The sequence below is a fragment of the Cynocephalus volans genome, chromosome 5 (assembly GCF_027409185.1).
Source record: "Cynocephalus volans isolate mCynVol1 chromosome 5, mCynVol1.pri, whole genome shotgun sequence".
Classification (NCBI taxonomy): domain Eukaryota; kingdom Metazoa; phylum Chordata; class Mammalia; order Dermoptera; family Cynocephalidae; genus Cynocephalus; species Cynocephalus volans.
The window spans coordinates 71669236-71696356 of NC_084464.1; the positions used below are offsets into that span (position 1 = coordinate 71669236).

Below are 27121 nucleotides of genomic sequence, written 5' to 3' on the forward strand. Positions count from 1 at the left end.
TTATTTGGGTCTTCTCTCTTCTTTTCTTAGTTAGCCATGCTAATGGCTTGTCAATTTTATTTATCTTTTCAAAAAACCAACTTTCAGATCATTGATCTTTTGTATTGTTTTTTGAGTTTCAATTTCATTAACTTCTGCTCTGATCTTAATGATCTTTTCATCTCCTAACTTTGGGTTTGCATCGATCTTATTTTTCTAGTTCTTTAAGGGGAAGTATAAGGTTGTTCACTTGCCATCTTTCCATTCTTCTGAAGTAAGCATTTAATGCAATCAATTTCCCCCTCAGTACTGCTTTTGCGGTATCCCACAGGTTTTGGAATAATGTATCATTGTTTTCATTAGTTTCAATAATTTTTTTGATATCCTGTTTGATTGCTTCTCGGACCCATATGTCATTAAGTAGAATGCTGTCTAATTTCCGTGTATTTGTATAGTTTCCATAATTTTGTTTGTTATTGATTTCTAATTTTAATCCATTGAGATATGAAAAAATACATGGGATAATTCCAATTTTTTGGAAATTGTTGAGACTTGATTTGTGACCTAACATTTGATCTATACTAGAGAATGATCCATGTGCTGATGAGAAGAATAAATATTCTGAGGTTGTTGGATGGAATGTTCTGTAGATATCTGCCAAGTCCAATTGGTCTAAAGTGTTGTTCTTATCTTGTGTTTCTCTGCTGATTCTTTGTCTAGATGATCTGCCCAATATTGACAGTGGGGTGTTCAGGTCCCCTGCTATTATGGTATTAGTGTCTATTTCCTTCTTTAGGTCTAATAGAGTTAACTTTATAAATCTGGCTGCCCCAACATTGGGTGTGTATATATTTACAATTGTTATGTATTCTTGATGGATCAATTTTTTATCATTATGTAGTGGCCCACATTATCTTTTTTTATGGTTTTTAGTTTAAAGTCTATTTTATCAGGTATAAGAATAGCTATTCCAGGTCGTTTTTCATTTCTCTTTTCATGGTCAATCTTTTTCTATCCTTTCACTCTTAGTCTATGTGAGTCTTTATAGGTGAGGTGGATCTCTTGAAGGCAGCATATAGGTCCTCCTTTTTAATCCAGTCAGCTAGTCTGTGTCTTTTGATTGGGGAATTTAAGCCTTTTACGTTAAGAGTTGTTATTGAAAAGTGTTGATTTACTCCTAGCATTTTGACTTTGTTTGGATGTCTTAAGTGTCTTTTGTTCCTTTCTTTCTGATTTACTGTTTGTCTTCTACATTTGTTGGTTCCTTGGGTGGTAGATAAACTTTTTTTTTTTTTCTCTTCACTGTTGACATTTTTATTTTACTAGTGGGTTTTGATTTTTCTTGTTATTTTATGGCAGTGGTAGTTATTTTTCAGGTACCAAACCCAATACTCCCTTGAGAATTTCTTTTAAGGGTAGTTGTATGGTAGTGAACTCTCACAGTTTTTGTTTGTCTGAGAAATATACTATTTGCCCTTCATTTCAGAAAGATAGCCTTGTGGGGTAGAATATTCTTGGCTGGCAATCTCTGTCTTTTAGTATTTTGAATGTATCATCCTATTCCTTTCTGGCTCTTAGGGTTTGTTATGAAAATTCTGATGTTAGTCTGATTGGGACTCCCTTATAGGTGGTTTGACACTTCTCTCTGGCAGCTTTTAAGATTCTTTCTGTCTTTGAGTTTTGCCAATTTGACATAACATGTCCTGTAGAAGAACTTTTTGGGTTGAATACAGTTGGGGATCTTTGAGCTTCCTGAATCTGAAGATCCATGTCTTTTCGTATACCTGGGAAGTTTTCTGCCACTATTTTGTTGAATATGTTTTCAATGCAGTTTCTTATTTCCTCCCCTTCTGGAATAACCATGACTTGGATATTTGAGCAGTTAAGGTTGTCTGATATCTCTCGTAAATTTTCTTCAATGTTTTTAATTCTCTTTTTCTTTTTTTTGTCTGCCTGTGTTATTCAAACAGCCCATCTTCAAGGTCAGAAGTTTTCTCTTCTGCTTCTGCAAGCCTGCTGGTTAAAGTCTTTGTTGCATTTTTTATTTCATTGAATGAATTCTTCAGCTCAGCAAGCTCTGCTACATTCTTTTTCAGGGCATTGATTTAATTGTATATTTCTTCTTTCAGTTCCTGTATATTTTTCCTCGTTTCATCATGTTGTCTAGCTGAGTTTTCTTGTATCTCATTTTGTTTCCTTAGAATTATCACTAGAAATTCCTTGTCAGACATTTCAAGGGCTTCTTGTTGTATAGGATCTAGAGCTTGAAAGTTATTACCCTTTGGTGGTGTACTTTCTTGATTTTTCATATTTCTGGTATCTTTCCTTTGATGTTTAGTCACTGTAGCAAGGGATTTCATGGTCCAGTGTTTCAACACTATTGTCTGGCTAGGATGCTGGTGGGGCTGCCAATTTGGCATGGCTGCCTCAGTGTCTGCTTGGTCGCTTACTGGTGCCTCCAGTGGTTGGTTGCCATTGGTCTTGGGCCTCTCCAGGGAAGTGCCTCTCTGGTTGGCGTGCACTTGGCTGTGCTGGGGATGGAGTTGGGCAGCAGTGGCGAGGCCTACCTGCTGGGTTGTGCTCTGGCACCACAGGGTGCGTGGTCTCTGTGGATCTTGGGCCTCTCCAGTGGGGTGCCTCTCTGATTGGCATGCACTCAGCTGGGCTGGGGATGGAGTCAGGTGGTGGTGGCAAGGCCTACCTGCTGGGTCACATGCTGGCACCCAATAGTAGCTATTATTATTATATTTTCATTATTTCACTTGTTGATTTGTTTTAAAATTTATGATTCTAGATATCCTTGATACAACCTGATCACTCTTAGTATCCATTCCAATATTTTTGAATTAAAAACAATTCAAGAATACAACATACTTCCTTTAACTGTAAAACTTCTAGAATAAAAGACAGGGGGAATTCTCCAAGTTGTAGGACTGGACAAATATTTTATGAATAAGACCTCAAAAGCATAGGCAACAAAAGTGAGAATAAACAAATGGAATTTTCCTGCTCAGCAAAGTAAACAATCAACAGAGTGAAGAGACAACCTACATAATGGGAGAATATACTTGCAAACTACTTATTGGGGAAGGGACTAATATCCAGAATATACAAGGAACTTAAACCATTTTATAATAATAATAATAAATAATAATAATAATAGTAATAATAATAATAATAATGATAACCCAATTAAGAAAAAAAAGGGAACTGAATAGACATTTCTCAGAGGAATGCATGCAAGTGGCCAAAAGGTATGTGGAAAAAATGCTCAGCATCACTAATCATCACAGAAATACAAATCAAAACCACAATGAGATATCATCTCACCCAAGTTAGACTGGCTAATATAAAAAAGACAGAAAATAACAAATGCTGGCCAGGATGCAGAGAAAGGGGAACACTTATACATTGTTGATGGGATTGTAAATTAGTATAACCATTTTGGAAAACAGTATGAAGGTTTCTCAAACAATTACAGATAAAACTACCATGTGATCCAAAAATCCCAATACTGAAGAAAGTAAAACATCCTTCATTTTACATACCTGAAGGAATGAAAAACATCATATCAAAGGGATACCTGCACTCCCATGTTTATCGCAGCTCTATTCACAGTAGCCCAGCTATGATATTCATCACCAACCTAAATATTCATCAGTAGATGACTGGATAAAGAAAACGTGGTGTACATAACAATGGAACGCTACTCAACCATATAAATGAATAAATTCTGTCATTTGCAGCAGTAGGGATGAACTTGGAGAAAATTATGTGAAATGAAATAACCTAGGCACAGAAAAAGAAATACCACATGTTCTCATTCATGTGGGAGCTAAAACAAAAACAAAACAAACAAATAATGAATAAATTATAATAACTTGAACTGTTAAAAGGAGAGAGGAAAACTGGTTACTAGAGACAGGAGAGGTAAACACTAGAAGCTGGTTAATGAATACAAAATTATAGGTAGATAGAAAAAATATGCTCTATTGGTGTACAGTAGACCCAGGAATGTATAGATATCAATGATTATCAAATGACTAGAAGAAAAGATATCAAATGTTCACATCACAAAGAAATTATTAAGGTTTGCAATGATGGTATGCTAATTACCCTAATGAGATCATCATACATTGTATACATGTATTGAAATATAACTCTGTACCACATTAATATGTACAATCAATATATTTCAATAAAAATTACTTTAGAAATCTCTAATTTAAATATTAAATGTTAATACATGGTGAGCATCGTGTTAGTCTAGAGATGCAAAAATAATCTGAAATTCGTAAGCAACTAAACAGATATAAAGACTGAAGTTATATGTTAGTATAATCAAAGTGAGCTAACTAAATCTTGGGCATTTGAAGTGTCATCCACATTAGTGTCAAATCTGTAAAGTGTGCTGTCAAAAGGGGAAATTGTTACCTAATTGTCAAATGTACTTAGGGAGATGGATGTCAATCTAGTGTTTAGTTCTGGAAGTAAAGGTGGAGCTGTAAAAAGGATAGTGTAGAAAGTTTACAGGAACTAGAAATAAAATGAAGATGAATGGAGCTTGTATTAGTTCATTTATGTTGTTTATAACATAAATACCTGAAAATGGGCAATTAATAAAAAAACAAAATTTATTGCTTCCAGTTTCAGAGGCTGTGGAGTCCAAAGTCCAGAGATCACATATGGTGAGAGCCTTGTTTGTGGGTAGTGACTCTTCACAACAGCGCAGGGTGTCAAAGGGCAGATGGTGGAAGCAGAGAGAGAGAGAGATCTAACCTCCTCTAAGGCTCTCCTTTTAAAGCCCTCAGAACCACGCCCATGGCCACCATTAAACCATCTAATTACTCTTCGAGGCCTCACCTTTCAATAACCATTGCAGGATTTCTTAATGCTGTCACTTTGGGGGTTCAGTTTCTAACACATGGACTTTGGGGGGCACAATTCAATCCACAGCAGAGATGCATGGTGAAAATAGGGTTGTAAATTCAATTAGGAAAAGGGAGTAAAATCAGTTGTTTTCTGGTCTTGAACATCTTGCTTAGCATATCACAACTAGCTCTTCACTAACTCCTACTTTGATATCACTATAATTTATGTTGAAGTATACTACGATCCAGAAAGACATTCATTACAAAATTGGGAAATCAGGATATGATCCTATTAACTCTGGAGGTTGAGCAATTATAAAGGAAAGTATTATTGGCTATAAACAAAATGCTATAGAAAACAATTTGACTATTTATTTTTACTTCTTTGAATCACAGAGCTTTTTGGTATTCTTGCTAAAAACAGAAATGAAAACTTTTATAATATTCTAATCTCAAAATAGAGTGATATTGCTACTTTAACTCTATATTCCATAAAAATTTCCATAGCATTTTTAGATCTCAATGAAACATAATCAGAAACTAAATGTAAGATCTCGCTGGGAAAACAGATTTTGTTGGATTATGCTATGTTTTACGCTGATTATCTCTTCTATATATAGTTTAAATGTAAATGATTGCATTTATTTACTATATCATCTTGTCTTAATTCATATTATCCAATTAGTAAATAAATAGTACATTGTTTGGTCACAACCTCATATATTGCCAGTGGCCATGCACTTTGATGGTAATTATGAGACACAATGGAATATGGGTTTGTTTAATTATTCCCCCCCCCAAAATGACACAACTGGGAATTCTCAGAAAAAAGTGTGTGCTAATGTGCAGATGAAATATATTTTTTTATTGGATGATTTTAAAAAAAAATTTTTTCTAAATGAATACCATCTAGACCTAGTAGTCATAACCACCCTAGAAGAATATAGATGTTTGGCAAATCCACATCTTTTTAAAGATAGGGTTTTATGATGATCACAAAAAGGGAACTACTTTATAAATGTTTCGCAAATTATGTTTTCTATATCTAAGAACAGCAATTGCTATTATTAAAATTTTAGAAACATGTATTCCTATGGAAAAATTTATAGTACAAACTTTGACTTAAAAAATGTTTGAGTATAAGCTCTTAAAAATTTCATGAGCTTTTGAAAAATATGCCTTGAACTTTCTGAACAACTGTTTATTGATCATGACTCATTCATAAATTATTTGAAATTCATTAACATATAGGATTTAATCATGTAGCACATAAATGAAAATGTACGTCGTCCTATTTATATAAAAATGTGATTTTACTCACAGGAAAAAAGTCTACAAATGGAATGCAGTTCAAATGAGAGGAAACCAAACACCAACTGATTTTGATGTGCTGAGAGCAATTACTGCATCTCATTAACCAATTTACTTATTTAGTTGTTTCTTACCTAAAACTTATTATTTTTCCTACTTAATTCCCAGGTTGGCTCTTGTAAACATTGTCTTTTGTAAAATTGTCTCTTTTTTAAGCTTTAGAGTTTTATACTAATGTTCTCTTAGTTGGTATTTTGTCTCATGTGCCTAAAAATCAAAGTAAATTTTCCTGGGTTCATTCTCCTATAGTTCCCTAGGTTACATTTTAATAAACAATTCATCTTCACAGGTAGGCTACTTCTGTCAGGTAATATAATGGAATTAAGTCCAGTTTCCTTAAAAATTAAAATATATATCAAATAATAAATGTGATCGTGTTAAATACACATGCATATATTATAGCAGGCTATCTACAGGGAAAATAATTCAGGTCAGAATGTTATTAATATAAGTAGACACATAAAAGCAAATAAAACTAGAGGAAAGGGTGCACAAGGTGGTATGGCTAAAGATAAGCTGACAAATAATAGATAAAAGTTGATGGATATCATACTTGCTATGTCCTTCCTATGTAGGAGATGAAAATAATCTCCTGCATAGAGATAAAGAAAGATTTAGGAAAGAGAGGTCAAAGAAAAACAAAAAACAAAAACAAAAACAAACAAACAAACAAACAAAAAAAGACCTTTGATATTTTGGAAAAGAAGCAGTAAACAATCAAAGGGTTTCCTCTTTAAACACCTAAAACAGATGACAAATGAATACTGATGTACTGCTCTGCTGAATTTAGACAATAAGGGTGTGTTTCGAAAGCTTTACAAAGTGTTGGGATTTTTTTCCCACCAGTGGTCAGTAACCTTGAAAAGAAGAAGACATATGATCTCACTAATCCAAACATAACCGGTGACATCATCATAGAGTATGATAAAAGTGTGATGCCCGAGTTTTGATTAGTCATAGAAAACCAAAAATGTATTCAATGGGAAATTAACAATTAAAAAGCTAGTGCCTTCCAAATACTAGACACAATATTTGCATTTATATTTTGGATCTAACTAAACTTCAAAATAATGGTCTTTTTGTTTTTTACCCAACTACTGCACATGAAAAATGTAGCTTCAGGGATGTTGAGTGTCTTGGACAAGGTTAGTAAACAGTAGATATGGGATCATATTCAAGTCCTTGAACTCAAAGAAAAACAAAAACAAAAACAAAAACAAAAACAAACCAAAAAAAAATTTTTCTGTCAAAACAAATTGCCTCCTTAGGAAAAACAGAAATGTTGGTTGTTAGATTTGAATTCCAAAAAAGAAATGGAGAATAACTCAGAAAGTGAGAGAATTAGAAGGATAACAAGGCTCAATATTTCAGGATGATCATGAGGTTCTGGGCATCTTGGTGATGTGAGTTGCTACAGCAAAATGATTGTTATATTCCTTGGAGTTGAAGAGGTCAAAACATTTGAAGTAAATTTTTAAAATAGTGATGGCAGGATTTGTATTGGAAAGAAATATTGTAAAGTAGGTGGATCTATCAATTAGTGATGAAAAACCAAGAAGACTATAAATGACAAAGCTGAAAGCAATAGCAAATGTGATATGGTTGCACGGAGCTCAAAGAAGGAGGAGATTTTGAATAATATGGCTAAAGTAAAAATTAAAGATTCTGAGAATATTGAAAACAGAGAGACTTCCATTTTGGCTAGAACGAGAAGAACAGAGATCAAGGCACAAGGGAAAATATGCTTGTGATTGAGGTCTAAAAATCCCAAAGGTTTAAGCTATTGATAAAAGTCAGACTTTTCAGATTGAAGTGTTTTATCAGCATTCAGAATAAATACTACTGAGAAATTTATAGTGTCCTTTTTGGAAAAAGTAATCACCTCCCGGTGAGATACTGTCTACCTAATGGTCAGGTCCATATTAGGCACTTAATTGTTATTGTATTTCTTTCCTCATAGGTAGTTGTAAACACTGAATGCTATTTTTATGGAAAAATCATGCAGTCTTCAAAAAACTCAACACATACAAGTAGTAGTAATTTATTTTTGATCACAAAAACAAACTACAAGCAGGTGAGATAAATGAGTTACCTCCTTTGAGTTAACCAATAACAGTCTGACTTAATCTTTCTGCCACTGGTCTTTATATATACCCAGTGGAACAATAAGTATATTCAAGATATTTGTATATTCAATAAGATAAGTATATTCAATAAGTATATTAAAGATATTTCAAATTTCTAAAATAAACTCCTGAAAAGTCAATATTATAGGACAAAATTTATACATAATGCTAAACTAACAACATTCTGTGCAGTGAAAGATGTTTATTTGAAAATAATTTTACATTTAGTTGATGATAAGTAGCCAGATAATACATTTTCCATGAAAAATTCTGAAAAGGATAAATAAATACATTAACATTAACATCTGAGATTTGATCAGAAATGTATTCTTCTGTAACAATGTCTTTTTTGTCTCTGAAATAAAGTTTTATGACATGTTGTTATACTTTATCTGACGTACAAGGGTATTTCAAATTATTTCATGGAAAGAGTTCATGAAAAGATTCATATTCTAGTTTTCTATTTTAACGTGAACTTTTTGATGTACCCCTGTATATGCTAATTTTATTAATTATTGTCACCCCTACACAGACAGACAGACAGACAGACACACACACACACACACACACACACACACACACGCATGAATACAAGCACTTATCTCAGCCATCATCTCTTCATGGAGTAATTTAATTTGTTCAGGAGTTGTGTCCTAAACTCATAAAATAATAAATAATTAAGAAATATGATAGAACTTATTGCATGATTTCAGTAAGCTGAAAGGGATGTTTGCTCTGTAATTCTCACCATATCAAATGAAATTCTTCATTATACAAGCTAATGCCTGTCAAGAATAGTGAGTGAATTAAGTTAAAATGTTGTCTGGTGAAAGATATAAAGATTACTACCTTATGGGACAAGTTGCTTGCCCACAAGCAGGCATGATACAGTTAGAAAAGCTTCAGTTCCTTGCAACCTTGACCCTGAAGAGAAACCTGGGGCCTTAAACAACAAATGGTAGGCTCATGTGCCATGCTATTTGTTTTAGAAAACAGTAAACTCTGTGGAAGATGCTCCTTACAGCTCAAGTACATCCTTCCATTAAAGGTGATCTGCCAGAAATAGGTAGACAAAGAGATACCAATAGAATAAAATCTAATGCATAAATGACAGAAAAATAAATTACTTTCTTTTCCAAGCTAACTCAATTGATCGCTCATTATAATGAATATCTTAATTTATTTTACTGTCTCAGATTATTTTTAAAATTGCTTTAAGCTTGGTGAAAAATTCCACTGACTTGTGACACAATTTGAGTTCAAAATGCATTAATCATTTGAAAAATTTTTCTTGAATCCAGAAATGCTCATCTATTACAGATCATTTGTAAAACTGCTCTGAACCTATACAATATAAAGTTGATTGTATTATAGAGATAAGGCTAATCATAATTAAATTGGTTGCAAAAAATTTGGAATTTTTTATCACACTAATTAAATAAACATATTGGATAATTTAAGTTAATTTAAATCAACCAAATGGAATAACAAAGTTACCTATAGGATAAAGGTAAAATGATCTCTGTAAGTTCAACTTTCTAGGTTTTCATTTTCAAGTTTTTATGCCAAATAAAAGTTGAAGCCATATGTTCAAGTCTTCCTGTATCTAAAAAAATAAGCTTATGGCATTTCCCCATAAAATACATTTCAGAGTCCCAAGACTTAATAATTAGAGAGATGTTTCTGCATGGAATTCTGTAAATTGTCACACCTGTTTAGCTGAACAAAGAATGAAAATATGCAGACTTTGACAGAATTCAAGAACTCATTAAAAATAATTACATTTTACCAGCAGAAATTACTTAATATAGGAAAAACATCAGTCATTTTCAAGCAGTCATCGAGTAATTTTACATCACTGAAACTGAAAAATTAGAAGTGGAAAATTATCACAATTATATAAGCACTGCAATGTATAGAACATCTGTCACCAATGATAGGCAATTCAACATTTTACAAGGGGAACAATTGGTGCTTTCAATATTACAAGGCTAGAAGTAATTATTATACTTTTTTTCACTTTAAAAACAAAGAAAGCAATCATATAATTTTATAGTTAGTATGAAAATTTAACGTACTCTGAGTCAAAAGAAAGCAGGTATTCATATTTTCCACATGGCCATTTGTAGCACGATCATATACTTCATTTATGAGATGGTGTATTTAATATATTTTTAGCTTTTTAAACAATTTTTAAAATAAAAATTGATTTTATTCACATTATTAGTGTATATTTATCAAATTTGACAGAATTTCTTTTTTTGTCTCTCGGTCAATATTTATTTTACAGGAATCTAAGGAATAATGATAATAATAACAGAAATAGGCAAATGCTTACATGATATTATCATATGCCAGGCACCGTTCTAAGCTCCTCATAGTCATTAACTCACTTAAACCCACTGTATTACCAGGATACAAACAGGGATAGTGAGGCTCTGAGAGCTAAGTGGCTAGTCCAAGGTCACAGCAAGGAAGGGTCAAAGCAGAATTCAAACTCATGCAGTCTGATTTTAGATCCCATCCTTTATACTGGACTCTTTAAACCCAAGAATTTGCTTGATGGGTCTAGACATTTTTTTGGTTAATATTTTTTTTTAGAAACAAGCTGAGACCTGATCATATGAGAATTTTTCCCCTTCAATAGTTTTGGAAAATTGATAACCATATTGTTTCTATATTCATCATCCTTATTACCTAACCTTATGTATGCTATTTTAATTAACCTCCACAATAACCCTACAAAGCAAGCATTGTTACTTCCCCCATTTTACAGCTTTGTTAATAGAGATAGGGAGGATAAGTAACTTTCCTCAGTTTACATACAAAGTGGTATAGGAATTCGAATCCAAACTTGTGTAACTCCAGAACTGCTTTTAACTATTCTGCTAATATACCTTACTTATAAATTGAGTTCTGATTTAAAATTCTTTTGTTATCTCATAGAAATTTCATAATCAATTTTGTAACATTTACTTTAGAAATTATGTAAAATATTGTATCTTTTCTTTTATTATTTTAATTTATCAATATACAATGTAGTTGATTTTTGTGTCCCTTTACCCGTTCTTCTTTTTCTCCCCTCCCTCTCTCCTTTCCCCCCATCAATATTATATCTGTTCACTTATCTTAGAGAAAATTATATTAAGTGGAATAAGCCAGGCACAGAAAAAGAAATACCATATGTTCTCAGTTACATGTGGGAACTGATAAAAAATAAATAACTAAATAACTAAATAAATGGGGGATGGGGCGGTGAAAAAAAGACACAAGAATTTCAGAAAGCATGATTTTTAAAGTATAGTAATGAAAAGGTCCAGTGTTCTACTAAAACATGAAGATAAATCTGTGATTATTTTCTTTCTAAATATGGCAATAAATGTGTACAATACTCAAATATAACCCTGTGACTTCAGATTAAAAAATGCTTTATATCTATTCCTAAGTACATCTGTCAAAAGAGAATCATAATACTTTGAAATTTCCTTAAAATGAACAACATCCCTCCTATCTCTTACTCTCTTCACTATCAAACGTTTATTCAATATCTTTATGTGCTGCAAGATGAGGTTGTAAATTTGAATAGATCACAGGCTTTTCTGTTAAGGACGTTGTATCAGTAGGAGAAGTAAAGGAAGAGGATTTTGGAAAAGAAAAGGGAGACTTCATTCTAGAAAAGATATAAAATACAAGCAAGAACACAGAAAATGTTAACATGTATGATGTTCATAACACAATCTCTAGAACTATTTGATTAGAGCAGATGATTGGTTTAGAGAAATTCTGTTAGATATTTATAAAAGTAGATATGTCAGTTACATAAACACTTGAATGCCAGAAAAAGTAATACTGAGTTTGACTGTATTAGCAAAAGGGAAGAAATAAAAGTTGAATGAAGAGTTGTTTAGCCAAACAATAACAAAAGTAGAAACAGCTAAAATTAATTGAATGCTTACTATGTTTATGCCATTTTAAAAAACCCATGAGATGAATGTTGATAATTCTCACAATTTTTCAGATTAGGAAATTAAAATTTAGAGAGTTTAAATAACATTCTGAAGGTTGGATAGCCAGGGAATTGCAGAAATGATCTTGAAACACAAGCCTGCCTAATTCCAATGACAATGCTGTTAAACATGTCTTTGTTTCCTATCTCATCTATTCAACACAAACAGGGAAAATGTGCTTTATTTTCTTCATATTATAGATGAACTAAGTGCAGATCAGAGACCTAAAATTTGTACATAAATGCTATAGTCTCACAACCAAACTTATATAACTTTCAAATCCATCTTCTTTCCACTATATAACATGAGCAAGTGGAAAGTAATTACAGCCTTTTGAAAAAGAAAGTAACTTCTAAAATAGTATATTTCAAAAATTAAGTTGGTAGTAGTGTGTAGAAATATTTTGGGAAGACATAATGTACTTATCATACCTACCCAATTCTCTTTCCCTCTAAGTTCACACTCTTGACAGTGTTCAATTTACTGAAGCATCCTCATTAATAGTTGTGAATTTTATTTTTAAATAATTACCGTAATACAGTGAAGTAAGGACAACTTTGCAAGAAATAGAGCTTTATGCCTAATTATGCGTATTTGTTTTGAGTTAAATGCCAAAAATTATGTTACTACTTGACAGGCCTTGTTTAGTGTCACTGAAGAGTTGCCTGTTTCAATGAAAACAGAAAAAAAGTTCTGAAGATTGAAAGAGAGAGAATGAGAGAGAAAGTGCCATTGACATTTGTGATTCTGATATTAGTGGTGTAGTTTTTTTCAGATGAATTCTCTCACAGGAAACTAGACAAGTTCTATTAGAAAATACACTGATGCCAACCTGCACAAAGTCCTTAAAGAGTAAATAATATCAGGCAGAACTAGAAAATATGAGTAAACTCAAAAGTTTGTCAACAGAAATGATCTAACCTGAAGAACAGAGAGAGGAAGAAAAATGATGGAACCTAAATGAAGAGAGCCTCAGTGACCAGTAAAAACACTGAGTCTACCTTACGTGTAATTGTAGAAGGAAACAAGAGAGATATTTTGGCAGTAAAAATTAATACAGCAATCATGGTCTAAAGCTTCCCAAATTTGGTGAAAAAGATTGTGTTACAAATCTAAAAAAGCAAACTTGGTTCAATCTCCAAGTAAGACAAATACCAAAAAAAAAAAAAAAAAAAAAAAAAAAGAAAAATCACTGCTAGGCAGAACACAGTCAATATTCAAAATATAAGATTATTAAATCAGCTAAAGAAAAAAAGAGATATTCATAAGGAATAATGATAACAGACTTTTTATGAGGAAATGATGAAGGCCAGAAAACAATATATAAAGTCATTGAATTGTCTTAAAATTAAAGCCAGAAAACATGAGTAAGCGAAAGCCAAAGTAAGTAGAAAAAAGAAAAGGAGAAGAAGAAAAAAATAAGTAAAACAGAAGCAATAGGGAAAAGTAGCTAAGCCAACATTTGGTACTCTGAAAGGAGTGACAATGTTAATAAAATCCTCACAAGATTGATCAAAGAAAACAAAAGTTAACGACGTTACAAATGAAAGAACATATATTACTTCATATATGAAAAGAGCAATAAGAGATTATTATTAACATCATGCTAAAAAGCTAACAACAAATATTCAATGAGAAACTTCCCTGGAAATCACAGCTTCCAAAATTTGACAAGAATTGGAAAATCTGAGTATCTTTGTACTCTGTTAAAGTAACCTTATCAAAAAACTTTAATATATTCTAGGCAAGAAATTTCATCAATGAATAAGATCAAATATTTATACATGAAAATACAGAACCTCTTTCAAAAAGTGGAAGCCAACCTAAAAATTATAATGTAACCTGAAAAAAATATTACTAGAAATCTGCAGATCAATTTCCCACATGAAGTCTGACAATGAAAAGTAATAATAATCCAAGGTAAACTACATAAACTTCTTCCTATTCAATTCCTAAAGAAACTATGTATACCATTAAATGTGTCAGATTAACTTGTGTAAATATTTACCATAAATTATAATTCCAAATTTTATAAATACTAAGCTTTAGAATTGATTTTGCATGTAGTATGCCTATCAGCTCATATAACTTACAATATTTTTTAAAAAGTCACTTATGAAAGCAAGTACTAGTTCATTTGTCTACATGGCAGGGGGTTAGAACAAGGATTGAATTGACGGAGGTTAATTTTCCAACCTCTATTAGAATTGAGTCTCAAAATAGGATTAAAGTTCAATTAGTAAAAATGAAGAAAGTTATATCTGATTTATATCCTGCTAGCATTCCCTTCCATGGACAAAATTCTATTCTTTATAAATTCTACCCACTGTTAGAGATTATGAGAAAGAAGAAATCTGCATTACACTAGACAATATTCTGACTTCCTCTGATTTGAACTGCTAGCCAAATGTCTGACACTGTTCTCGGCTAGTCAGATTGGACCTCTTGTTACCTGCCGAAAATGATACCAAAAGTTACCACACTCTGAAGTTGGTTATTCTTACAATGACATGCCAAGACCTCCTTTAAGTCACTCATCTTCTGACCAGAGATACTAGCATGCCTTGCAAATAAATCTTCCTGAACTTTATGAAACTAAAATTGTTTTCTAGCTTTAAGTTAGTCCTAAAATAAGGCAAAAGAGTTTATTTTCTGACAATCACTTGTTTCTACATCAAACTCATATTTGAAAATAATTGTCAGGAACTGGCCATATGTAATATGAGAATTTTAACATTTCTTCAAATTGCTCAAAAAAAATACATCTTGAAATTTTTTTTTGCAATAAATCTTATGAAATTATAAAATTGGAATAAATAGCTTTTTAATGGATGCATAAATCTTATATAATATGTTCAAGTTTGGGATTACAATGAACAGTGCATTTTCATACAGTTTTAGATTATATTTTAAGTATAAATTTTACTTTCATGTCTGAAATTGCAGTTTAACCTTACAGCTATAATTCATATTATATTTCATAATATGAGGTGTCTGAAAAACTAGTCTTGATTTTCTAAAGGCTCACTAGTTTTCAGATAGGATTAGTGTACTGTACAACTTACTTCTTTGCAGTCCTGATTTAAATTTGCATTAGATGTAGGTTATTAAACTGTTTCTGGCATGATAGCAATAATATTCTGAAAGATATCTTTTAGTTCCAAAATTCTGTCTGGAATAAAATTCAATGACAATGACAACTTGGAATAAAGGCTAAGTTTGTAATAATCACTAATTAATAAGTCATTGAAAATATAAAGTTTCTGAACTTTTAATTATTGAAACATAATCTCAATGTATGAATCTAGTTTCTTTCTTTCCTTCTTTCTTTCTTTTTTTTTGGTGGCTGGCTGGTATGGGAATCCAAACCCATTACTTTGATGTTATTAGCATCATGCTCTTCCAAGTGAACTAACTGGCCAGCCCTGTGAATCCAGTTTCACATATCCAATAAAATATATTGATATGCAGAATACATTGCAGTGTAAAAAAAGATTATACATATATTTGTTCCAGAAGGTTTTTGAAAAAAAAAAAACACAATTGTAAAATAGTATTAAAAATGTATGGGATAACTAGATAAATATAGAACTACTTTATAAGTTTTGAAAATGTGATGCTTTCTGTATACTTTTGGCTAAGACTTTAGGTCCCAGAATAATGCCAAAAAAAAAAAAAATCCCTATTATAGTTACTAAATCTATTAATAGGGCTGAAATTCTAGCTTGCTCAGGATAGCACCAGTTTATATTCATGGTGTATAAGACCTAATATTGCTGAAATACTAATTCTCCTCCATATGAAGTTACCATTTGTTCTGGATTATCAGAACTAGTAGTTTAACCAACTACTAGTATTGATAGTTGCATTAAAATAAACAAGAATGGGTTTATTAAATCACCACATTGCACTTTAAATTCTGCCATGTTTTTCTCTTGGGTGTGAGATATACATAAGCAAATAATCATTTTAACATGAGGATAATCTGATTAATTAACCAGTGATAACCAACCTCTCTTTTCCCAATCCTTTCCATATGTACAGTATATTATATCTGTCATTTAAGGACACATTGTGGGATTTTGAAGACCCAAGCAGCCACAAACAGCTAACTCCTCATCTCAGTTGGTAGCAAGAGAAGGATACTGATAATGCTGCCCTGCCAGTAAGTTGGGCTAGTGAGAACCACAGGAAAGTATGAATTATATCTATATTCCATATGAAAGAAAAATTGAGGCGGAACAGTTTTGTCACAGAGTTTATACAGAGTTGTTTATATGTTCTTTCTATATAGGTTTGGTCATTTATTGTATGGCATATATCAGGGCAGGGATTGGTAAACTGTAACTGTGAGCCAAATGTGACCTTCCACCTGTTTTTGTAAACAAGCCTTTTTGAAACATAGTGAAATTCACTCATTTATGTACTGTCTATGGCTGTTTCACCCTACAACAGCTGAGTTGTGTTATTGCAATAGAGACCATATGATTCAGGAAGTCTGTAATATTTACTATCTAATCCTTAAGAGAAAAAAAAATTGCCTACATCTTGGATAAATCTACAACAATTTTCATATTATATTCTTCAATGATGAGTATTTATTATTCTACAATGAATACAATGTAGTAAGTTCTACAGAAACCATTTGCATTTTCGTAAAAACTTGTTTCAAATTTATGATTCCCTCGATTAATGATGAATATGTATTTTCCCCTGAATTATGTCACTATTAACAATCCACCATAGGATATTAGTGACATCGTTGTGAATATGAAAACGGGAAGACACACATTAGTTGAAGAACCATTGGCATCTATTTCAAATGTTTGTAATTATTTTAGAAGACTGCCTGGGGATGTTGAATTTTGTGCAGATACAGAAGATATTCTTACATATCAGTCTGTGATGCGTGTCTTTTCATTTAGAACAAATGACTGCCCCCAAATTATTTTTCTCATTTTTGATTGCAAGATACTCTGTACATACAGAAAAGTAAAGTGATAGTTGTAAATGTATTGACTCAATTAAGCAGATAACTTCACACACAGTTGAAAGAAGCCAGCTTTATATTAAAATCGGTGGCTTCAGGTAGATAATCGGTTAATTCTGATAACAATTTGATTTTGTCCCTCCAACTCATTAAATTAAAATAGAACTTTGCAAGTTTATTTTTTTGAAACCAAGACATCTGACAGTATTGGAAATGCTATCGTGAATTCACTAAAATGTTTAAACATCAAGTTGTTCGTTTCTGAGGTAAAATTATAAACACAAATATTGTTAAGTATATCATGGTATATACACTGTTTTAATCAGATTGAGAAAAATATAAAACAGAAAATATACTTAGAATTCATTGTGGTACACACATACTTCCTATTATGATCCAAATTGGTTGTGATATTCACATAGTTAAAATAAAACCTACAGTTGAAAAATTTTACATATAATTTTAAATATCTGCAGAATAATAAAAGTAAATTTTTGTGACAAAGAAATTGTTGAGAAAAACAAGTGTAACATGACAGAATGTGCTTTTCTTGCTGCTGTCCATCACCATTTGAATTTTAAAAATGTTTGAGCCTTTGTAGAATGGCTTTGAAAATTAACCTAAGGGTTCTAAGGAAGTTTTGATATTTCAGTAAAAGGATACTCTAAATTTTGGTGGTATCTTGTTTACAATCAGCTTTGAGATTTTAATCAAGCAACTTAACACCAAAGAAATCAACTTTTGAGAATTTTAGTGAATTGCATTTTTTTAAAAAAGTATTAAAATTTATTTTTCCACAATGCAAGGAAGAAACTTAGCAAATTCAATGATTAGAGTTCAAAAGTGTACAACCATTTTATTTTATATATATATTTTATTTTAATTTATCAATATATAATGTAATTGATTTTCATGTTCTTTTACCAATTCCTCTTTCCCTCCCACTCTCTCCCCCTCCCCCTCCCCATCAACATCATATCTGTTCACTTGTCTTAAGTTCAAGAAATTGTTGTGATTGTTAAAAGTGTACAAGATTTTAAATAGTGTGCTTCAGAATAGATGGACTTGTGGGAAACAATTGAAGCAAATCTGTTGAAGGGGCTCCTGTATTTCATGGATAAATTTATGAACTAGAACATTATGGAAATAAATGGAAATATTCTATAACTTTGCAGCATCTAAATTTGGCCAAATATTCCAAAAGGATCATAATCTATTTAATAAGGATTATCTTGGAAAATGTCAAAGAAAATAATTTTAAACAGAGTAAAAAAAATATGGCTGCTATGAAAATATTTGATCTACATATTTTATATGAAAAGATAGATTTGAGAATACCATTCCTTTAGCAGACTTTCTTTTGAGATTAACAAGAAACTCAACACATGTTCAGGGAAAATGTCCTCAATTAAAAATAGCATGGTCCAAGATAAGTGTCAAGAAAAGCCATTAATACTTTCAAATTTATTAATCATAAATGCAACTTTGAAGAGGGTTATAATTTTGTGAGAAATTAAAATAATAAGACCATATTTAAAAATATCTATTCTTCAGAAAAATACTGTCAGCAGAGATTTGGGATAAATATGGCCAAACACAGTTTCTGCTTATTTTGTAATGTCCAGATAATCAGTATAAAATACTTTAAAATGTTTCCTTTGATATACACAGAATATTATAATTGTTTTCTTCAGAAAGAATTTTATTTTAAAAAAGTTAATAGAGCTACGTTGTCTGCCTATTTAATAAAACAAACTTACCAGTCAACAAATAAACATTTCAAATATTACATTATTGTAATTGCCTTTAGCCACCTCTTTTATTCGAAAATGACATGGTTTGAAAGATAAATTACACGGTCACCTATGTATGTAGGCTGGCATAAGATACTGTAAATCATTTTTCAACTCATAATCTATCTCAAGGATATAGAAGAGTTCAGCGAAAAAGATCTAAACACATTTCTTTGAAGAGATTTGGAGTTCTAACTGCTTATGTTGTAATTACCAATCCCTCCTACTACGGGGTAGTGGCAAATTACTATAATATAACTTCAAATCTCCCTCAACTCAGTCAGGTGGGAAGGCCTGGTAAGAGAAACGATGAAAAATACTACCATTCTCTGGAATTTGGAAGATATACATATTTTGTTTCACTCCCACAAAAGGAGGAATCTTTAGGTATCTAATTGTGGCTGGACATACCATTGCCTACATTTTGATGAGGGACCCATATTCTGAGGGTGAACTACATTTTTGAGAAAAATGAAAAACTGTAGAAGAATTCAAAGATGGGAATACTTTAAAGATAGTTCTGTTGGTTAAACATTTAATCAATAGCTAAGAAACTATTGGTTTAAACATTGATTTCACTTTATTTCTTTGAATTCGTCTGAAAAGGGATAAACAAATTTTACTCTTTATAAAAGGAGCCTATCTGTAATGACATGTTTACCTAAGGAACTGGTAGATATAACTATGCAAATTATGTGCAAAATGTGCACCATTTCAAAAAAATATTTTAGTACTTAAGGACAAATATTTTATCTTTATCTTTGTGAAAAATATATGTCAACTGGTGTCTAAACTCCTCATATTATGGAATATTTAGCAGTACAGTTGACTGAGCAATGCAGGTTTTCAAGGCACTGAACCCCCAAGCAGTTAAAAATCCTGCATCATTTTGATCAAGGCTATGCTGCACTGGGTGAGAGCTGGGGGTAGGGGGTGTAAGGTACTTAACTAATTAACTGCTACTACTTATGTGAATGCACAACATACATAATCATAAATTTTCCAATATAATTATTGAAAAAAAATCTACGTGTAAGTGGACCTGCACAGTTCAAACCCATGTTGTTCAAGAGTTTGCTGTATAATCACTTAATTATATTAACTAAATTGATTTAAACTTATTCATAAAAAGGTCAGAGTATATAATTTTTAAGTTGTATTTTTCACTAATAAATGAAACATTCCAAGTGTAATTTAATTTGAAATAATTAAGACAAATTATTTATATGTATGCACACATGCACACACGCATATATTTTTACCTGAAAAATGTCCTTCATGTTCACATAAGAAATTATTGGCAGTAATATTGCTGTAGTTCCCATGGAAACAGATATTTAGCTGACACTGTCCAATTATTTCTGAACAATCTCTACCTATAAAAATGAAAGAAAGTTAATTTTTCAGCATTTCAGCATGAGTCGGGCTAACTTACACTTTTTGTCACCTATGCCACTAGAGTCAAATGAGAATTTTCAAGTCATTTATAGAAAGATGCTCTGTGAATAGTATTGGGATTAACTTCTGAAATTGCCTTGGTACTTCCTTAACACAGATTTCAAAATTACCCTTGGAAAGACTGGCTTAAGTGAATTTTAGAGCTTATACTGGCTTATTAAGATCTTCAATTAAGTCTTATCACACAGCCTCTTCAAGCTTGACTCCAGTGACATCACCCCGAGGCACATGGGGGAAGGACCTTGCTGGAGCCCCCTAAAGTCTGCCCAACAAAATTCGTTAGATCTCTGAGTGTGCTCTCACAGACTTATCTGCTGCTCACCCTTCTTCCTCTCTCATGACCAAAGAAAACAACCAATCTGTTATTTGTTTTCCTATGCTGTCATTACCAACCATGTCAACTATTTCCCTTTGTTAGGTCAACCTGGTCTTTCTCATTTCCTTTGCTTCTCTCCATGTGTCTGTGGAAATCCCATTAAAGGAAACTTTTTCATGAGTCCCCAAACTTTAAATGTTCTCTACACTTTTTAAATCTTTCTCTTCACTCTTCTTTGATGACCCGAATTCCCCTAGTAAACTCTTAATTAGACATAGTGTATATTGTTTTAAGCCCCTACTTCAACCTCAGGTAGTATAATTTACATTGTTTATAGATTTCCCTTTCTCTGGCTTCATTATTCACCCAATATCTTCTTTTCACAACCTTTCTTCATCATTGCTTTTCATTTAGCTTATTACATCCAGTTACTAATTATATCATAATCTTTTCAAATTTTTCACTATTATCTATCAATCACTTTATAGACACCACACTAACATCCATTAAGAACTTTACTCTTGGCTCACAATTACCTTTTCCTCTCCAATTCTACCAGACAACTTCAGTGCCTTCTTCCCAACTAAGTAATTCCTCAACTTTTTCTACCGAGATGCTTACTTCATTTCTACATTATCACCCAGAACTGTTTACCAAATGGACATTTCATTCAATGACTAAAAGCCTTTACATTTTCCCGCTAATCTTATTTTCTTAACATATGATATATTAAAAGAGATGTTGGGAATATGTGATAATAGGTATTTTAGGATAAAGCATATATGTTTCTAAGAAACCCTCTTTCAATAAGCAAAAATCCTATTTTAAAAGATGCCTGACAGGATTTTTATATGTCTAGAATTCAAATTCAGCCCATTCTAAGGAATCTACAAAAAATTGTAAAATGTAACTTGTGTTTTGGTAACAGTTTATGAATTCAGTTTATTTTCCTATTTTAATAAAAAAGTGATTTTTAAAAAATAATCTTACCTGTAAATGGTGGGCAACAGATACATTCATATCTTTGCTTGTGCCATTTTTCTCTTTTATTAATGCAACTGCCATTATTGTTACATCCTTCATATGAACATGCATCAAATTCCTGGCAGTATTTTCCAGAAAATGGAGGCTGACAATGGCAGCTGTATATCTTACTCCAAATTTCGCTAAGACATTTTCCATGACCAGAGCAAAATTCTGAACTTGGAGATTCCTGGCAGAATTGCTGTTTCACTGTCACATTTAGTCGAAGTCCCAGTTGACAAAACAATGGACCACTTGCCATTACTGTAATAAAATAATGTGTTCCAACACTCAGCCATTTAGGATTGACAGCGTGCATCCCTTTTAGCTTGCAACCAAAAAGTAACTGATCTTCATTTGTGGTATTTTGCAGACAGTCAATGAAAGATGCTTCAGAAACATTCATTATATTTATTTCTGGAGATGGAAGAGATGGTTCGGAAGAAATTACAAGAATGTCTCCGAACTGAATTTGCAACGGGCAAATTTGGGGAACAACTCGATTGCCTGAAGTATTCATTTTAGTGTTTACATCCAATAACCAGCAATCTCTGTAGATGTCGGTGCAGATGTTTTCTGTCAGTGTCCAATTCACCACATACGATGAGGGCTGTGGATGCCATTCTTCCACCAATCGCCGTTTACATTTTGGATTTCCATTTATAAAAGGGCTATAAAAAACCACCAGGGTCAGAAGAATAATTGATTTGATAATCATTTCTAGGCAATCGTATTTTACAATTTATCATAAAAGTGTTGTAAAGAATTGCCACAAAATGGTCTTTAAGTATTACTGGAAATTTTCATGCAGAGATGTTGTTTCTGGATTTGAGGGAATTCACTTTTTTCCCCTATTCCCAAAGTGCAAGTGGCTTTATTGACAGTGGACTCTGATCAAGAAACAGTAGAGTTCAAGTGTTCTAAATAGCCCTTTAAACAGAAAAACATACATTTTTAGCAAAGATTTTTTTTTCCAAATTACTTAATAATATAGAAAATACTTAGCTGTTTTCTTAGATCAAGCAATAGCCTATACCACAAAGAGTATCATCAGCAGCTGGGACTTTCTTTGGGAAACAAGGCCAGGAAAAAACATGGCCAAGATGTATTGATCTGGTCCAGCCATTATGTAATCACCCACTGTTGAAAAGTTGTGGTATCATGACATAATTAAACCCGAAACTTACTGCAGTCTCTTGTATAGTCTTTTAAAACCAAGCTCCAATCTAACTGAAAAACAGCAAGAGTCAAGGTTTTACTTTTTTGGATAGTTTCAATTTTCTTCAGATATAAGTATTTCTCTTCTGATTAGTTTTGGAAAGGCACCTTAAAACCACACAAAATAAGAGTAAATATGGTTTAAATACAATTTTTTTTGTAATATTTTCATAAAAACATAAGCCTGAAAGTGCTTGCTGGTGATAACCATGCTCGTCCCAATGGTAATCCAGGAGGTTTGGGCTCCCCTGTACACGAAGGACTCACAGTACACAGGTGATGAAACTTAGAATGAGTGTTCACTCAACTTCTTGTGCAGGAATGATGGATGGGTGACAGGCAAAGAGGGAAAGGAAGTGTACAATGGAGTAATGAACATATTATAAACAAAAGTAATACAGTTGTAACTTTCTCTTTCCTCACTCACTGCTGGTGTGAAACAGGGAGCCAGTGTATCAATTCTGTTGAATGACATCATGCCAGAAAGCAGAAAACCAAACAGAGATTCTGAGATTTAATATATTGACCTAATTGCTTTTTTTTTTTTTTAAAGTAACTACCAATTATTGAGGGCTTTCTCTGAGAAAATCATGCTGTAATCCTTACAACAAAACTCAGATTCTAAGAAAGGTAAATGAGTGTAATAGAAAAACACGCTCTTTAAATCTCAGTTATATTATGTATTCTTTCCATATTCATAGGCAACAGAGCATTAATCCCCTTTACACAGATACACTGGGGAAAAGTACACGTAATTAATTAGGTAGTATCGAAGACTGAATTAGACTATGTAAGCATCTGAATCATTCAGTAAATTGTAGCTTTCATTTTTGTTATTGTTCAGTTTCACCTAGCAAGTAAGTGGCATACCTTGGATTAAAATTTAGGTTTTTAAGTTTCAAAATCCCCGCATTTTCTACTATATCATGACTACCAAATATTATTAGAATAATTTTATGCCATTATAAGATGTGATCAATTTGTTAATTCATATTAAAAATTTATGGTAAACACAACAGCTTAATGGCTATTTTAGATCATGTAGAAAATAAATTTGAGTTAGAAATTACCTCTTTGCAAATTTGGTTCTAAATATCATGGCTAAAAAATATAAGTTCATGTAAGTGATTGTATTAGTCCGTTTTATGTTGGTATAACAGAAATACCTGAGACTGGGTAATTTATAAAGAACAGAGGTTTATTTGGCTTACGATTCTGGGACAGCTGCATCTGGCACAGGCCACAGTCTGCTTCTACTCATGGCAGAAAGTGGCAGGCAGCTGGCAGGTACAAGCAGATAATATGGTGACAGGAAGCAAGAGAGAGAGAGAGATGGGAGGTGCTAGAGACTTTTAAACAACCAGCTCTCATGGGAACTAGTAGAGTAAAAACTCACTCTTTAATCCCCCCACCTAGGGAAAGCATTAATCCATTCATGAGGGATCCACCCCCAAGACTCAATCAGTTTCCAAAACTGCCACATTCAGGATCAAATTTCCACATGAGCTTGGGTGGGGCAACACATCCAGACTCTATCAGTGATATGTGATACTAATATGTATATGGAAAAGTTAATAACATAACTTTTATAGAATTAATGTTCTGTATAATCATATTTATTTTAACTTCTGGATTTAAATTATTAATCTTGCTAAACATTTAAAGAAATACTTTAAACACATATATTTCAACCCAGTCTAAGTGCAAGGCAATATACTATATACTAGAAATTTATCAATGATCAAGTGAAATAAAGTTTCAATATAAACAAGTAAGAACTTAATGAAGGATTACAATTATTAGTCAAGCAACATCACCAAGTTGCTTTAAAAAAAATAGTCTAGAGGGCTATGGACATTTAATCCAATTTGGGAAACATGTTCTAAGTTCAGATAATGAAATCATCTGGGAAAATTGCCAAGGAAGAAGTATTCCAGTAGAAAACATCTATCTAAAGATTTTGAATTAAGTGTGACACTGAACACCTTTAAGAAAATAAGAGAAGTGGAGCTTCTAAGTGTAGAGGGAAAAGGAATTATGATGGACGATAAGCTCTTGATTTAGAGAGATTATATGAAGAAGGAGCAGGCATTGTCAGTAGAGGAACTTGTATTTTATCTGAGGTCAATGGAAAGCCTCTTGAAGACTTCACATAGTGGATTACAAAGGGAAGATTTTATTTCAGTGACGTCAGTCTAGTTGCAGGGCAAGGAACATATTGTTAGTACCATTAGAAGAGTTGAGACACTTTTGGTACTAATCTGCTGAAACAATAGTGCTGACTGATTAATACAGTGCCAATAGAAATATAACAATGCTGGTGGAATTTTGAAATAATAAAATAGTAGAATTACAGGGTGTCAAAGGCTGTTGACCTAAGGAAAGAGAAAGAAACACAAGAGGACCAGATGGAGAAACAAGATGGCAAGGGAGAGGGGGATGTTTGAAACACTTATGCATAAATCAAATTAAGGGTGTATATGAGTGATTTTATTGTATAGGTATCCAGAAATCAATTGTACATGTACAAATAGAGGCACAGAAAGGACAGTTGGCCTTTAGAAAAACAATAACAAAAAATGCTAGAAAAATCATTAGGCAGCATTGAAATATTTTTGTGGCTATAAATCACAAATTTACAGTAATATGAACCTGCACAGGTTTATTGTTTTCCCAGTAGCCTACTTGAAAAATATTCAATAAAAATTAAGTAGCAAATGGGTTTAAACAAGCATACTCACCAATTTATTTTCACAAGTAAATGCTGGGAAGCAAATTACATTTGCACTGAAGCAAATTAAGTCTGTTGACATTTTTAGACTGGCTGCAGATGTGAGCTTGCATTATTGCAGGGTTAATCTTGTACTTCTTAAAACTCTCTGGGTCCCTAATTGTGCATTTATGTTCTCAAAAAGAAAGTCGCTTGATTCATTACATTTCTGCCTCATGAAAACTTAAATAAATAAAAATAGCAGCAAAACAACAGCAATAGAAAAACCTCTATGAGGTCAGTTTGCATCTATACATACCGAATACAAAATACTTTGGATTTTATTGGGAAATAGAGTAACATAAACATCACATGAATAAATTAGAATAAAGTGCTGTAATCTAGACTCAAAAGATTAAGGATAATGGTATGTGACTCAGTTGTTCATTTATGAAGAAACTACCAACTCTGTTCGAAGTAGCAAACCAAATGGCATTCTCCTCACTTTTTATTTTATTTTATTTATTTTTTAAAATTAATTTAATTTTATTTTACTTCTCAAAATACATTGTACTTTATTTTCATGCCCCTTTATCCTTTCCTCTCCACCCCACCCCCATTGTATCTGTGCACTTGTCTTAAATAGTTCAAGGATTTTTTGTGGTTATTCTGTCTTCTTTCCCCCACCCTTTATTTGTTTGTGTGTTTATTTATTAATTTTTATCTCCCACAAATAAGTGAGGAAGTGATATTTCTCTTTCTGTGCCTGACTTGTTCCACTTAATATAGTATTCTCTAAGTCGATCCATGTTCTTGCCAGTGGTAGTATTTTATAGCAGAGTAGTATTCCATTGTGTAGATGTATCAGTTTCCTTATCCACTCATCAGATGATGGACATTTCGGCTGGTTCCAGCTCTTTGCTATTGTATATACAGCTGCAATAAACATTGGAGTACAGGTATCCCTTCGTCATGATGATTTCCATTCCTCTGGATATATTCCAAGCAATGGGATCACTCGGTCATATGGTAGATCTATCTGCAATTGTTTGAGGAACCTCCATATCATTTTCCATAAAGGCTGCACCATTTTGCAGCCCCACCAACAGTGGATAAGAGTTCCTTTTTCTCCTCAACTTCTCCTGCACTTATCGTTCTCAGTCTTTTGGATGTTAGCTATCCTAACTGGAGTGAGATTGTATCTCAGTGTGTTTTTGATTTGCATTTCCTGGATGCTGAGTGTTACTGAGCACTTTTTC

The 27121-nt window shown here is 32.4% G+C and overlaps 1 protein-coding gene across 1 annotated transcript in view; it reads right to left on the reverse strand.

Moving 5' to 3' along the window:
• EYS (eyes shut homolog) overlaps window positions 1-22652 on the reverse strand; it is a 1675061-nt gene extending 1652409 nt beyond the window's left edge. Inside the window, 2 exon segments of the mRNA XM_063097631.1 lie at window positions 20400-20513; window positions 21902-22652. Coding sequence (XP_062953701.1) covers window positions 20400-20513; window positions 21902-22652 — 865 coding nt within the window.
• Between the last annotated feature and the right edge of the window lie 4469 nt (window positions 22653-27121).